Source organism: Furipterus horrens, unplaced genomic scaffold, assembly GCF_987537825.1.
Source record: "Furipterus horrens unplaced genomic scaffold, mFurHor1.1.pri manual_scaffold_5, whole genome shotgun sequence".
Classification (NCBI taxonomy): Eukaryota; Metazoa; Chordata; class Mammalia; order Chiroptera; family Furipteridae; genus Furipterus; species Furipterus horrens.
The window spans coordinates 83,602,751-83,619,316 of record NW_028327175.1 but is presented as its reverse complement, the minus strand read 5'-3'; the positions used below and the strand labels follow the sequence as shown (position 1 = coordinate 83,619,316).

Genomic DNA, 16,566 nt, shown 5'->3' with positions numbered 1-16,566 from the left:
TTGACAGACAACATCTTGCTTTGCTTAGCATGCTTTGTTCAGATTTTTCTAAGGAAGTATTAGAATGCTTCAAAAACTCAACTGAAATTTAATTTCTCTCCTTTACCAAATGTATTTTGATTATGAAACTTAACCATTATAGAAGGTATAAAATGAAAAATTAAACTCCTTTCCCCTCTCCCAACCCACAGTTCCACTATTAGTAGTATATTGTTCAAGCTTCTAAAGAGATGTTTATGCACTCACAAACATATAATAGTTTTTAAACATAATGAGATCATTATTTTGCTTTTTCACCTAATCCCTCTAGGAGATCTTTCAATATCAGTGCACAGAGGGCCACCTTGTTCTAAAGCTGCATAATGTTTCACCTCAAGGAAGTACCATAATGTATTTAAGCTGCCGATTCATATTTAAGTTGTTTAGAGTTTTTGTTCATTCGTAAAAAACAACATTGTAAGAAACTCTTTTTACTCCAAATTGAATTTGCCTGTGGTCCTTTGTATCAGCCTCTTAGAGAGTCACAGAGGGGTTCTCTCATGTAAGACATAATTCAGCAAATTTCCTCATGTTACTATAATTAACAATCATTTATCTTAGCAATGAAGAAGAACACAAAGATAATCTAAAAATAAATTTACTCACAAGACTTTTATCCTTGGAGCCTCCTGGAAAGACTCAGGCCCCGAGGCCTACCTTTCTGCCCCAGGCTGCTGGTGCAGAACTCCTCATTCCATGCCTGGGCAGATAGTGGGCCTTCCAGAGGATCCCAGGCACTGCCATGCCTGCTCTATCAGTGGCTTCAGTCTCCCTGATTTCCATGCTTAACATGACAATGAAATGTGCAGGTGACAACAATCAGAACCTCAGAATTTCAGAGCCCGGTGAGATTAGAGATCATCTAGTCTACACCTTACATTTCTTCCAGTTGGCATGACCTAGAGGGTTGAATATCTCAGCAAGATCACACAGTCAGTGCCTGCACAGCCCACCTTTCCCATGCCTGTCCAGAGCTTTTCCAATTACATATAACCTAATAACATCTGCACCTTTTGCTTAATTATTTTAGAAAAACCACATAAGAAAGATTTGTCTACAACATTCCCCTGAATAGAAATAACAATGCTTAAAAGACCATCTGAGTATATTTCGTCGTCGGCAGCCGTCCGTCTCGAGAGACGATGGTGTAGAACGTCAAACCGCCTTAGGGACTCCGGCTCAGGATTTTCTGTCGGGGTTTACTCCCTTAGCCTTTCCCCTGAAGAGGTATGCCGCAAGGCAGCGGAGGTTTTTTGGAATCAGAGTTTTCCTTCTCTGATGTGCCCTGACTGGAAGATCGAACCAGCGACACTTAGCTCGCAGGCTGACGCTCAATCCACTGAGCCAAACCAGCCAGGGCTGAGTATATTTAAAGACAGCATAAATAGTAGGAAATTTCAAAAACTTTATGTTAAATAATTTTAACTTCTTTCTCTTCCAAATTCACTATAGAATGTCTAACAATTTCAGAACTGACATATAGAAGTTTCACCTTCCTTCTGCCCCTTGTTGAAGTGTTAACTAACACTGCTGACTGTTATCAGTAAGTCAGGGAACTGTCAAGTTGTCTGCAGCCCTGACAATTGGGGTTTTTAAACCTGGGACTTACTCCAGGCTGTGTGTCTCTGAGCCATATTTGCCTAACTCACCACTCCCTCTCCCATTCATGCTGCAGAGTCTAAATCAGGGATCTCAAATAGATCCTGAGAAGAGTCTGCTCAAGACCTAAACATCAAGCCCTGGAGCCCAGCTGTGTTACTGACCTGTGACAAAGGCCTGCAAATTGGCTAGGTGAAGCCCATGTTTCCGCATGAGGAATTATGCAGCAATATGGATAAGAACCATCAGATGTGACTATCAGCAATGCGTCTTGTGTCTGACCTTGGGGAAGCACTTAAACTCATGGGCTCAGTTTCCTCATCTTTGAAACGGGGATAATAACGATAGAACCTAGGATTTGGCACTGTATATAAACATCTCAATACCATGTGTGGTACATAGCACGTGCTCAATAAACACTGAGCCTCACCACCACAGCTGGCTCTCGCGGGCTGACGAGAGACAAAAGGCAAAAAGGCAAACGGCAGCTGGGAGAAGTAAAGAAAGTCTTCAGCGTAATTTCTGTTGAATTAATAAAAGCAGAATAGAAAATGGTGACATTTTTACACAAGTCCGTATTTGTCTGTGGAGAATCCCAGGTGCACAGAGTCATTCCCAGGACTGTTTCCCTTGAAACTGGAAAAGATAGATCTGGGGAAAAAACGCACTGGGGAGGGTCAGGCTGGTGATCTGCCTCCCATGGACTCAACCACAGGAGCGGAAAGCCTGATTCTACAGCCCTCCCCTCAGGGGAACTGACCAAGAACAAAACAGTGGGTCAATCAGAAATGTTTCATGTCACCCTGGATAGTGTGGCTCAGTGGATTGAGCACCAGCCTGTGAATAGAAAGGTTGCTGGTTTGATTCCCAGTCAGGGCAGTAAACTCCAGTTGGTAAAGCCAACAGTTATTTCTGCTTGAGAATTGTGGTGCATATAATCCTGCAATAAAGGCAACAATAATTGACATTTGTAAAAAAAAAAAAATTTTTTTTTTCTCATGCCATGGTGGCTTTTCTCTATCACCACCTCTCTGTTATTGTGAGATGTCCCTGGTGTGGGCAAGGCTATGAGGCTTCACTATTTCTTCTTCATGACTGAAATAAGAGCTCCCCTCAGCATTCAATCCATTGGGGAAGAGCCACTGTTCCATTATCTCTAGACTACTTACACCATAGTTTTTAAAAACTATGTATCATAACATTGTTTTTGTTTTTTTCTTTTCCTTTTTTCTGCTAGTTACATAGCACTGAGATACTCAAGAGGACAGGAGTGGAAAGTCTGCATGTCCCACAGACCAGGATGGAACAAGAACCAGGGCCAGGACATTGCCAGGTTAACACAGACCAGCCATATAAAGTTAGGTGGCCCAAGGTCTTGCCCATGTAACAAATGAGCTGAAGAACAGGAGAGCTTGTGTCAGAGGTAACAGTCCCCATGGTCTATAGGAGGCCAGCAGATAAATGACAAGGGTAATACAACAGAGAGCAGCAGCATCTTTGGCCAAACTGGCATGTATGCATGACTAACTGGCATTTAAGGTTTTAAAAACAAAACACAGTGTGTATGTTAAACAAAATGTATCAGGGATCACATCTGGGCCTAGGGCTTCCAGTCTGATATCCTGCCATGGATTCTGTTGGATAAAATGTGCAAAGCAAAATGGTCAGCCAAGAAAGGAAAAGGCACGTGGTGCCGCAGCACCCCAGGACAGGCCAGGGACTGGGCCCCATGTGCAAGGGGCCTAGGCCTTAAAACTCACAATGAGAGGCCATTGATCCCATGAGCCCTACCTAAAACCCGCACCGGGGAGGTCAACAGGCTTGGAAACCACAGTGGCATGCAGTGTAGAGCTGGACACTGTGAACCAGGGGGCGGTTCCCAGGGTGCTGGTCCTGGAAACCCAGTAACATGACAACACGGTCTGACGGCCGGACACTCTGAGTACCGGAGCAACCTGCAACCAATGGGTGCGACACACACACACCTCTGTTCGGAGGAGAGCCTGCCTCAGTGAGCACATCTGGGTCTGAATTAAAGTCACTGAATGGAGGAAAAGAATCAAAGGGGTAGGGAAGTTTCTAACAGGCTAAAAAGGAAAAGAAAAAACCCACATCCTTTCACATCATTCATTTCATAAACAAGTATGTATTTAGTGCTAATGCTATATGCTTTACAAGGTACAGCTGAGGTTACAAAGATTAAAAATGTTAAGTACAGAGAGTAGATGGCTTATTCTGAATTAACAGGAGAGAGATGATTTGGCATCATGGTTGGCCAGGTCATAAACCTGGATTTGGTAACATAATAGCTCACTAATCACTGTACTGGAATGCTAGGTAGATAGCAAAATGAAGGAAATAGCTAGATAGTTGATGCTCTCAAAAGCACTCAAAGAGTAGGTCATATATAGCAGTGGTCACCAGAGGCGGATTTAGCAGCGGGCGTACCGGGTGCACGCCCTGGGCCCCAACTTTACACTTTTTTCTAATGACACCAAGTTTGGTTTCATTACTAGCTGCATAAAATATGGTTAACATGTATTTTTATTTTCCTTGTCTCTCTCTTTTTTTTAAAGGGCCCAATAGTTTCTTCTGCTCCCAGGTCCTCAACCGACCTTAATCCACCTCTGATAGTCTCCAACCTTTTGAGCACCAGGGACCAGTTTTGTGGAAGACAATTTTTCCACGGACCAGGTCAGGGGAAGGTTTGGGGATGATTCAAGCACTTACACTCAAGCTCACCTCTGGCTGTGCGGCCTGGTTCCTAACAGGCCACGGTAACCATACCAGTCCATGGCCTGGAGGTCGGGGGTCCCCTGATAGAAAGGAAAAGAAATTAGATCATCATAATCATCTGATTATGATGATCTAATACTTTTGAGAATACTTTGTCAGAGGAAAATGGAGTAACATATTTAAGATTCTCAAGGAAAGAAACTGTGGGCCAAGGTTGTTATATCCAACAAAACTTGCCTATAATAAAAGGTCACAAAGTGTTATCAGAATATTAGGGAATACTGTTCCCATGAGCCCTACGTAAGGAAGATAGAGCAGAAAGAGTTCCAATCACAATGTCTAAAGACACTGATATGAGGAATGATAATAAACAGGTCACATATAGTTCCTGCAGAAATAAGGAAACTGCTGTATGTTCAGTACAGCCCAATCAAATAATCATAAGATATTTTATCTCCCCTGTAACTAAAAAACTAGAACTGTAAGTGTGAAAGAAATACAAATGTCATACAGAAGAGGTTAAACAACAACAAAAAAAACCCCGCAGTCTTGAACTTGGCGTGGAATTCTGCAATTCCTAATGAATTAACAGGACCAGACAGCAAGAAACAACAGTTGCTAATGCCATAAAGGAGTGGAAAAACCAGACATCATGTGCCCCCCAGTGAAAGGATACAACAGCACCTGTAATCTTGCCAAAGGGATTAAACCTGAGTCTGATTAAGTCTCTGGACCCAGATGCAGGAAATAGAGGGCAGAGGAACAAGTTGAGGTGCACCATGAGTGTGCCTCTTCCTTTGTATCAGACTGTGGGAAGCTCTACAGCTCAAACAGCCCAGGTCTGTCAACTGAAATATCATATTTTTTAAATGGGATAGGATATTAAGGGAATCTGTATATTAAAAGAAATTTAGAATACGTATCAAGTTTTTAAGAAATGGGCAAGACAGCTAGCTACAGTGGGTCAGTCTGCTCACTTGGGTGATAAAAGCATAAAGAGATGCAAGGACATGATTACTATGAAAGTCTGGATGGCAGGCATTTACTTTTGGAAAGACAGAGGGACATGTGATTGGAATGGGATATATGAAGGTGCTTTTGGGGTAGGTGGCAAGGTTCTATTTTTTGACCTGAGTGATCATTATATGAGTGATTGCCTTATAATAATTCACTAGATTATGCATTTGTTTTGTGTGGCTTGTTTGGGTGTTTGTGCTTTACTTTACAATAAAGACTTTTTTTTTTTAAGTGTTAAAATCTAGGTATCAGCAGAGTAAAACCCAAATGACGGAAAAGGCTGCAAGCCATAGAGGCATGAAAGGGACCCAATAGCAAATCAGCTTGGAGTCAGCGTCTTAGGAAAGACTGCTTTCAACAGACTTCTTGTGTTTAAGGTAAATTACTTCACCTGTATTGTTTTAATTCAATTTGTCTAGTAACATCTTAAATAGATTTTTAAAGCTTATAGCAAGTGATGTGCTCCAACATATCTCAAAAGTACTCTCAATTCAGAAATGCAGAATGAATTCTAGGATGCCTACTGGAATTGCAAAAGGCTGTTAGGTTCTCGGAGACATGACAGTAATCACTGAACTCAAAGTTGTAGCAAGCATTCAACATACCAACCTTGGGCAGATTCAGGTCCCCAGAATTAGACATGGAACTTAGCCACCTTACTCCCCTACTCAGTTCCCCATGCAAATTATGAGTAACAGTAGTAAAAAAAAAAAAAAAAAAAAAAAAAAGAGTAAATAAAAACAACTGAACAAAACAATTTTCCCCAAACTTTAAGCATGCTAAAGTCTAAGTGAACTGCCTCACCCAGGGTGTTGTTACAGCTTTAGTAATGTGAGTTCAGGAACTAGGTGAAGAAATACAGGGTCTCCCAAGGTCTGCGCTGCTTCCAGACTGTGGGAATGGGATGTAGGAGCAGCGGCTGCATCACACTCCTGGCATCAGAGCCACAAATGAGAAGCACACTCAGCGCTAACTCTACTAAGTCCAATTCCCTGCCACCCAAGCTTTCTGCAGGGGTGCAGCCTTGGCACAATGACCATCAAGAAGTCCCAGCTTTTACAAAGTTTGCCTTACACAAAGGCCCTATGACTGGGGACAAATCGGTCCTCACACAAGATCAGGACCTTGCTGCATGAGCTACATAAATGTGCAAAGACACAGTTCTCTCAATTTGGAAGTGCCACTCCATTGATTCTGAACTTCCACTTCCCTATTTTGAAATGTAAATCACACCTGAAATAAACAGGATTGTCTGGTACAATCTGCAGATGGAAACAGGTCCGTGAATGACAGACCCTAAGAGCTTTGTTGTCGCCCTGCACACTCTGTCTCACTCTGCATCTGGCAGAGGAGACTGGTGACTTGTTGAAAGTCACCAGGTGAGTGACCATCAGCTGGGTACCCTCCCATGGTTCACCTTTCTACTACTGAAAATAACAAAATGTGAAAAGTAAAATTGGTACACAAGATATGAAGTAGACCTTGACTGTTGGAGAGGTAACAGCCTTCAAGAATTCACAGAAAATGAGGGAGTTTGTAGCATTTTACTGAGACTCAAACTCCACAGCAGTTCAGAGCGTAGGAGGTGAGGCACCTGAGCTTCCAGGTGTGAGTCTCAGCTCAGCCAGGCATCTGCAGCAGGTTATTTAACCTCCCAAACTACAATCCCTCATCTGTACACATGGATTAACAATAATACCTTTCTCATAGATCCTTTATGAAGATGAAATGAAATGTGTATAAAGCACTTTCTCATTATAAGAACTCAATCAATGTTTGTCATGATTACTGTCACTGGGGTTGTGAACGTTTCAAAAAACACAAAGAACACTCTATTTGACAGACTGCTTCCAGGTTTGAATGCAGGATGAAGACATCCAAAGTAAGTAGAGCTATTTTTATAAATCCTCAACATTAAAAAGTCACTGTTAGTAGTAATCAAGTATGTATAATATTGAACACCTTCCACATCTTTGTTTTGTTTTTTCTCCCAACTACTCATCATGGGTAGTTAGTTTTCAATCCAATAAAACCTGAGATTTTTTATATCAGTAATAGTGATGGCCTTAGCTAGACAGCTTCTAGGGCATGGAAGCTGTGTCTAGCTAGCGCAGGTGTTATTGGTCTGCCCAATAATCACACCCCATCCCCTCTTCCTACTGGCACAGCTGCAGAGCCGCTCCCACTATGCAGTTTCCCTCAGCACCCACTATGCACTTGCACAGCTTCCCTTGCAGCTATGACTTAGTTCTTGCCAATGAGGCCTGAGGGAGGTATAGGAAAGATTTTTCCCCCTGATGAAAAGAAATAGATGCTATAAAAGAACAGATTTACTGCTGTCCTCTCCATGTCCCATGCCTCCCCCACACATCTATCCATACTTCCTGCCTTTGGATGGGGAATGTAAATAGCCACTGCTAAAGAAACCATTTTCTGCCCATGAAGTGGCAAGTCTATAGTAAAAATGTTAATGTATTAAGGATTGGAGAACAGAAGAATGAAAAGAATCTGCTCCTTGATGACATCATCTGAGATACTGATTCAACTTTGGATGGAACCAACCCCAGACTACCCTTCATGTAAGATAATTTAATGCCTTTACTATTCAAACCATTGTTAGTTGGGTAGCCTCTTACCTGAAGTCTAAACCATCCTGATTGTTTCTGGCTCAACTGTGATCCCCTAGAATTAATATGTTGAAGCTCCAGCCCCCAGTACCTTGAAATGAGACTGTATTTAGAGAAAGGTCTTTAAAGAGGTGATTCCATTGAAATGAGGCTTTTAGGATGGGCTATAATGCAATCTGACTGGAGTCCTTATAAGAAGAGATTTGGACACACAGACACCAGGGACACACACACACGTGCACACACAAAAGAAGATGGGGGAGGGTCAAGATGGTGAAGTAGGTGAAATGCTGTGACCACATAAAAATTACAACTAAATTATAGAACAGTCAACTTGGAAAACCATCTGAAAACTAGCTGAACAGAAGTCCTACAACTGAAGATATAAAGAAGAAGCTATGTTGAGAATAAATTTAAAAACAAACAAACAACAACAGCAAAAAAAACAACAACAGAATTTGTTGCCAGCAGCTCTAAGCTATAAGAAATATTAAAGGAAGTTCTTCAGGCTGAAGGTCAAAAAATACTCCTGGGTCTACCCTAAAGAATGAAGAGGCTCCAAATATAGTAAATAACTGGATAAATATTTAAAACTTTTTCTCATGTTTTAATTTCTTCAAAATATAATTTAAAGTAAAAAGTAATAATCATGATTTCTGACAATTACATATATAAATATAAACACCTGACAATAACAAAGAGTACTATTTGTAATACCCTTTACAAAGGACTTTGTTATTGAGATAATTCCGTCCCCCACCCCAAATTCACATGTTGAAGCCCTAACCCATAATGTGACTGAAGAAAAGACCATCTGAAGAAACAAGAAGATGGCTGTATGCAAGCCAAAGAGAGCAGCCTCAGGAGAAATGCAATTTGTAGATACATTGACCTTGGCCTTCCAACCTCCAGAACTATGAGAAATAAATTTTTATTGTTTAAAAGCCGCCTAGTCTGTAATATTTTGTTACGGCAGCCCTAGCACACTATTACAGTGACACAGCATACTATTTACTGTCATGAATATACAAAAGGTAAGGCAACCACAAAGGGGAACAGAACTTACAAAAGGCTGATTGAGGGGCAAAATTAGGGGTAATGTGTTTGTAGGAAATTCAGAGTCCAGGTATGCATCAGGAAGACAGAAATGGTTAATTCTCTGCTCCGATGTCTGTCTTCATAAGTCACTACCCACCTTCCTCCATCTGCCCCTTTTTCCAAATTGTGAGGCTAGATGTGCTGGTTTCAGGCAGCCAACCTGGAAGACGGGTGGATAGACAGGAAGGCTGAGGCAAGACTCAAATGAGTCCATTTTCATTCTTGTTGGTCCCTGGTCAAATATTTAAACTGAGAGGAAAAAATAGTGACTCCTCTAAAATTAGTCCTATGTGTGTGTCATCAGTAACAGACATTATTATTCATTATTTTCATATGAAAGGAATTTATTAGAAAGATAAATTGAAAACTGGCCAGAATTCTGAAATAGGGAAGAAAATCTCAAGTACTAGCACAATTTAATATGTAAAAACTAAAGGAGGGGGAAGAGGAGAAGGAAGGAAGAAGTTACAAAAAGGTGGCCTCCAAGAAAAAACAGTGTGTTCTCCATTCTCCCATTGTCTACCATTATAAAATGAGAGGGATGTTGTGAGAACAGGATTGCTTCCTGGAGGTGCCAGGACCTCAGGACAGGAGGTTAGGCCTGGGGTAGGGAAAACAGGCCACTTGGCAACTCAGAGTCTCAGGTTTGGGCTACTCCCAACATGTAACTTCCCTGAGAAAAAAAAGGATACCCATTCCCATGTCAGTGATCTACAAGTAACGAGAGATGTCAAGTCAGCAGGCACTCTTGATGATACTGTCAGTATTGCCAGTGGTTCAAATTCTAGATTTTCACTTAGTGAGCAATGAGCAGACTCCCCAATGTCTCTGCTTCACAGAACTATTGATTTTGGTTGTAATTTTATGTTCTTGACCTGATTGTTGGTCATCGTTTTTTAGCCCAGTGAGGACCTATTTGAAAAAATACTTTATTATTTCTCAGAATGGATACACAGATGTTCATTTCAATCTTCTTTAAACTTTAAAGCTTTTACAGCTACTCTATACTTTCAAGAGATTTAGTCTTTCCACTGCCAAAAAAAAAAAAAAAGAATAAAAAGAAAAAAACACCAAAAAAAAAAACAAGGTATCTGCTGCCTGAATAATCTTCTTTGTACAACAAGACATTAAAACTAGTCTCCCAGGCCAGGGGTTTTGCATTTGTTGCACATCAGCCACCTGGGGACCTTGTTAATATACAGATTCCCAGGCCTGGCCTTTGTGATGCTGCACTAGGTATGGCCCAGGAATCTGCACCTTTTGTACCAAGCTTCCCAGTTGATTCTGTCATGCAGTCAAGTTGGGAGCTATGGCCCTAGATGAGCCTTAAAATATAGCAGCACACTAGACAAGTTCAAAGTTTCATTTGACATATCCCCTCTGTGGCTGCCCAGATAATAACATTCCTCACCAGCGGCACACAGGGCAGGGACTCCCTGCTTCCTTGGAAGGCTCCCTGGCAAGTTATAGTAGTCACTCTTTCAGACACTATCATTCCAGGCCATGAAAGCAAAGAAGCAAAATGGCTGAATGTGTGCAAGAGAGGCCATCACTGGATGCTCAGGAGGTCTGAGCTCGTTCACCTTTCCCATGTACACACTCATGAGTCACTGGGGGACTAAGTCTACACCAAGGAAGAAGGAACTCCATCGCTAAGTCAAGACTGCTTTGTCCTTCTGGGGTGGTGATAGTATTTAAGCAAACACCAGCCATTTCCCAGAAAACTACCTCATCTTTTTAAAAAGAGAAGAATGAAAAATAGGAGTTGTTTCCCAACCACAGAGCAGTGTAATCAGGTGCTGGACTTATTTTTTTAAAGGTCCGAATCATCTAAGTTTGTTTTGAACTTTGCAATCTGTGGCCAGCTTGTGCTGCACTTTTTCTCAGAAGACCACCATAGCATCTCAGCAGAATTCCCTTGTTGCAGCAGCTAATGTGTGAAGGCCTGAACCTGGCACCTCAGGGCCCTGAGATAGGAAAGGATGAGGACAGTTAGGTCTCCGCAAGCACGTGCCACAATCTCTGCCTCCCCTACTTTGGCTGACAGTCATATTATAGAAAACTCATTTAAAAATAAATAAATAATATAATAGCCAGAAGAAGTAGAGAGGGCTTAAACTAAATGAATTGGTTTGAAGGACTAGAGCCAGTCTTAGAGAAAGTATTGGCCAGTGTGCTATTTCTTACTTTTTGGCTCCTTTCAAATAGTCATGTTTACCATGTGCCATATAGAGTGTTGGGTCCATAGAACAGCTTGCCCAGCGGATAACCCTACAGGTGCCTTCCTGCACTCTGCCTTCCAGAACTCTCACAACTTCCCCCAAGGACATGCTAGCCTGAGGCCCTTTGTGAAACCAAGGGTAGCTGAGACATATCTACTTGTCTGTGTTGGATAACGTGGTTTCATCCATTCCTTTGAAACATGGGCCTGCAGTGGTGAAAGGCCAAACCACTGTTCACAACTTAACAGGAATGGGTCATACACAGGGAGGTTTACTGGATGTCACGCTATTCTTCTTGCTCAGACACCTAAAACCCAGATGCATTGTCTGCTCTGGCTCATTTCTCTGTGGCTGCAGCAGCAACAGCAAGATGTGCCTGTATAATCACATGACTCTGCAGCTGGGCATCACTGAAATTGTTATATAGTACTCATCCAGTTCTCTGGACTCTTCTGGCATTGTTAGAGGGGAAAAAAGAAAGTTCATGCTAAAAGCACACAAGGCGCAAGTTGCCACTGTCCCTCTCTAAGCCACTGTGGCTCAGTACAAACACCATCCTCTTGAAATGAGACAGATTTGGCCAATTCAAAAAGCCTACCATTTACTGGATGCCTTCTGCACACTGGACAACAGGAGAAGAACATTCTGGTTTCATCCACACAACAATCCTATAATGTAAATACTATCCCAATTTCTTTTTTTTTTTTTTTTTTGGTGGTGGGGGCGTGGAGGCAGAGGAAGGACAGGCCCAGAGAGTTTTAGTAGATTGTCCAAAGTCACACTGCCAGTGGTGGCTGAGACATGAACAGCTGATTCCAGCAGTCATGTGAACCAACCACTTCTTGACTAAACTAAAAGTCATCTTTATTCCCAATGTTTAAGACAGAACTACAGCAAGTGGAATTTTGGACTTAATTCCATTGCCTATAAGTAAATAAACCCAGATTTGTTTATAAGTCAGCATGGAGTGCTTCAGTGGAGGCCCATTCCTATGACCTTTCACCCTTTCTTCTTCTTGGTGGGGAAGATTGCCTTATGCCTCGCCCTCAGCCACCTCAAGGGAAATAAAGTTAGGTTGGTCTATAATCCCTCTTGCCCTATGTTAAAAAGAACAACCCTAGGAAAACAAACCTGTTAACACCTATCCAGCTTTGCAGCTGCTTCTGCCATAAATACTTGCTTTTAGAGAAAAAAACAACTGCTCTCTAAAAGGATGGGTGGGTATTATCTGATTATTGTGGAACCTGTGACATTTTAAAACAAGTTTCTCAGGTAACTTCTATACTTGACATAAAAGGCCAACAAAACAAAAGCCTGTGGAATTAGGTTTATTGCAGTTATAACACCGGTTATTTGAGGCAGGCATCAGAAGAAATGTGCTCACTTCAGTTTCTTATGATAGTGAAATGAAAATGTTTGAAAAATGCTTCTTCTATCATTCTAAGAAAGTGCCTTTACTTTTTATCATGAAATACAGAATTCTGAACCCATTTTTGCCACTATTAGTTTACCATCAGGGATCCATTCTTACAAACAAATATTTGTCTGCAAGTCGCCAGTCCTCTTGGATCACATGCCTGCCTGTGAACAGGAGAGGGGTGCGCAGCGCCCTCACAGTAGTTCAATCAGTGCCTGCTGCGTGAATGAATGGTGCTGCTTCTGCAAGGTGGACTCAGGGGACACACCTCCCAACTTGTAGAACAGTAAACGTATGGTCTAAGATTCACAGGCCAGAAGGCTTCTAAAGGGCCTCTTACATCTCACATTCTAGAATTATCTACGCTCTACTTGTAGGTCATTTCCTCTTCTCACCATGTAGACTGCAAACTAACCTCCACTGGATATTGTTTGACCTCATTTACATTTTTCAACAAGGTTTACTAATTTTTTTTTTTTTTTACTTTCAATGAATCATTCATTTTCAGCTACTGGGAAGCACCATTGATGGACAAAAGTGTAGAAACTACAGTCAGTTCAGACCCCAGCTCAGACCCCAGGGTCAAAGTCATCAAAACCAGAGAAAGAAGAGCAGGTATTGTTGCCCAAAAAGAAACATAAAATTTGGGCGTTAAAAGCTCCTTTTCAGTGTTCAACGAGTTCTTAATGTGCGCATTTGATATTAAACACAGGATGTGGGCAGTGTAAGGAGGGGCAAGGTGATAAAAGGTAATCTGGCATCACACTCTGTGAATGCCAAATGGTTAAATTGTCTATTTTTTATCCAGGTTGGCCCCTGTGTCTGACGCCATTGCCCAAGTCAGTTCCTCTAGTACTGGGGTTGCATTAATGCCCCCTTTCCCCTCCGAGAGCAACAAGTGGTTCTTATTGTTATCACTGACCTCCCCTGCCTTCTGGAGATTTCCCCATGTTCAGTCCCTTCAATTTGTACTGGACAAAAATGGAGGGAGCAGGTAAATGACCTATTCTGCGTGTTGTGGAAGCAAAGCTCAATTCTGATTGAGTATAAATGTCATCTGCAAGAAGGAAATGTGTCACTGCTCGGGGGCTCTCCCAGGCAGAAAAGTATTAATTGGATCAATTAACTGTGAGACCTCTGTAGTGCCCAGCACTGTGGCAGATTGAACTTCAAGACCCACAATTTGAAGTTCTCCAAGCCATAAACAACCTCGAAATCTGCTCCTCCCCCGACATGGTATTTCCTAATGAGTACTGTTTGGATGCAATTATTTCTCTCCACACACCCTTTCCTCCAATTTCAACAGAAGGAAGAACTACAGAGAACAGGCCTCATAAAATACTCTGTTCCTGGTCCTTGCAGTGTGAGTGTTCACCCTCAGTTTCTGCCATTCTGTTGGGATACCAGAACGGTCTGTCCTCACAACACCTCATGATACATATGAAGATTATAGGTAGCAATAAAGTCCAAAACAGAAAATTAAGAGACCACAAAGATGAGATGATTTTCCAACTCACACCATCCCTTTTCTAATTAAACTTAAACACACTAGAACATCAGCCCAAAAGAAAAAAATTAAAGGCCCATTTCTGGAGCACCACAACACTTTTTGGGGAATCTTCTTAAATTAATAATTTATTAATGATTCTTAAATTATCAGATAATCTAGATGAATACAATGGCTGATAAAGCCTACCCCTGTATGCAAAAGCTTAACACAAAACATTCAATACCTAAGATATTCATATTGTACAGGGAGGCAAGTGGTAGTTCACTTTCCTAAACTTTATTTACTCGAATTACAGGTAATCTCAAAAGGTGGGCAAAGGGTGTGGGAGGCAATTAATGCGTATGGACAGGGAAAAGGCACCCAAAAAACCTACAAAAAAGGTAACTGTGTTACCAGCTATAGTATTAACAACAGCTTGCTGACTTAACTTCCCATGACAGATCTAATTAGAAGGTGGCAATAAATGTTTCCAGGTGCTTAATTAAGTGTGATAATTATTTCTTTCCTTAAAGAGATGGAGTCATATGTTTACATTTCAAAGCATAATGTCTCCTTAGTTGAAACTCTGTGGAAACACTTTTGTGTAACACAGGATTCAAACCACGATAAAAATATCTGTTCAATAAGCAGCACTTAAAGTAATTTAACAACTCTAACTTTCATATGCCAATGCACAGCTTAAAGCCTGCTCCGTACGGGTTATTTCCTTTAGCCACAGAATTCTTGTTACCCTTTCACCACCATGAATAATTTCTGCTCAACATGCCATTTCCCTACCAGCATCTCTTAAAAAGGATTCTTATCAAGAAAGTGGGCAGATTTTCTGGGTATGTTTACTTCCACAGAAAGAATATAATAAGAATAAACTAAGAGCTAGAAGAATTCAGAGACTGTTAGAATTGGATGGGTTCTCCGCAACCAGGGAATCATGCCATAGACAGATTCAAGTATAGTATTGGTGTCAATTAGAGCTATTGATTAACTTTTTAAAACATCCGTTTGGTGCCCAAGCACGGTTGATCAGCCTGGTCTTGAAAGTGCCTACCAGCCACCCTGAGTCCGAGGACTCTCATCAGGTGTTCTTGAATCAGGTGCTTAGGGCTCTAGTGTCATACGTGCGCGCGCACCCACAACTTTCTTCTTCAAATGGAAGTCTCCACCCGTTGATCTCAAACTCTAGTCCCTGCCAGTTTTACAATGCAGGGTTAGATTACAATCTCAGGCCAGCATCTCGCTCTGCAATCTGGGGCACGCTGATAACCTGGGCAGTCCCCTTGGACAGCATGAGCTGTTACCAAGAGGGCTTGACACATAGCAGGGGCCGCGACTACAGAAGGAAGGAAGGAACAGCGTGTGGGGCACGGGGCAGGGCGTGCAAGTTAAGGGTTTGGTCCGAGTCGAAAGGGGCTCCTAGCCGAAGGTCTCGGATTTTCGCTGCGACTCACGAAATGGGTAAAACTCCGGGGAGTTTCCAGGCTGTGAGCGCCTGCACATACAGCTACACACACCTACTCTCACTCACTCCCAAAACTCTCGGTGGGCGGAAGCGCGCCCCCAGTAGCAGCTCGCAGACCAGCGGCCGGGAAAGCCCCGCGAGGGTGGGTTCGGGACCCGCGCGACAGGGAAGCACTTACTCGGGAGAGGGGGCGCGGTGGCGCCGGGACAGAGGGACGAGCTGGGTGATCTGACGGCGCGGACGGAGCTCCCCACTCGCTCGAACGCTCGCGGGTTCCCGCGGATCGATCAGCCAAGGCGGGACAGAGCGGGCGGGAGAAAAGAAGTCAGGGACCGGGGGCGGGGCGGGGCGCAAAGGAGGAGCGGAGAGGCGGGGCGGGGCGGGAGAGGAGGAGCCAGGGGGCGGGGCCGGGAGAAGGAGCTGGGAGGTCAGGGGCGGGGCCCTGGGAGGAGCTTGGAGGCCCGGGAGGGAACGGGGCGGAGCCTGCCTGAAGCTTTGTGTGGAGAGTGGCCAGTGCTCAGGAGAAGGCGGAGCAGGCTGGCCGCGCCCTGGAGGCTGGACCAGGGCTGCTAAACTAGACCTCTGGGCGCGAGGGGTCAAGACTGACTCGGGACAGACACAGGGGAGAAGTTACTTTTCTGACCTCTCAGTTTCTTCAGTTTTATAAATGAGATACCAGCCTCCTAGTCTCCTACTGTGTTGAGACGTTTAAATAAGCTCATGTATTTTTGCACAGTGCCTGGCACGTAAAAGCACGCCTGAATGAGAGCGTCTGTTGCCATTATAATTATTATCCTAATGAACTCCGAAACCCCGCCTGCTCCTCTTTGGGGGTTGGGGGGCGC

At 42.9% G+C, this 16,566-nt stretch overlaps 1 protein-coding gene across 2 annotated transcripts in view; it reads right to left on the bottom strand.

The window, feature by feature from the left end:
• TNFAIP8 (TNF alpha induced protein 8) overlaps positions 1 to 16,061 on the bottom strand; it is a 112,784-nt gene extending 96,723 nt beyond the window's left edge. For both annotated transcript variants that reach the window (XM_090279040.1, XM_090279045.1), the window contains exon 1: positions 15,900 to 16,061. Coding sequence is in view for 1 of the 2 variants with exons in the window: in XM_090279045.1 (XP_090135171.1) it covers position 15,900 (1 nt within the window). In the remaining variant the exon portion in view is untranslated. The remainder of the gene's footprint in view (positions 1 to 15,899) is intronic.
• Positions 16,062 to 16,566: the final 505 nt, after the last annotated feature.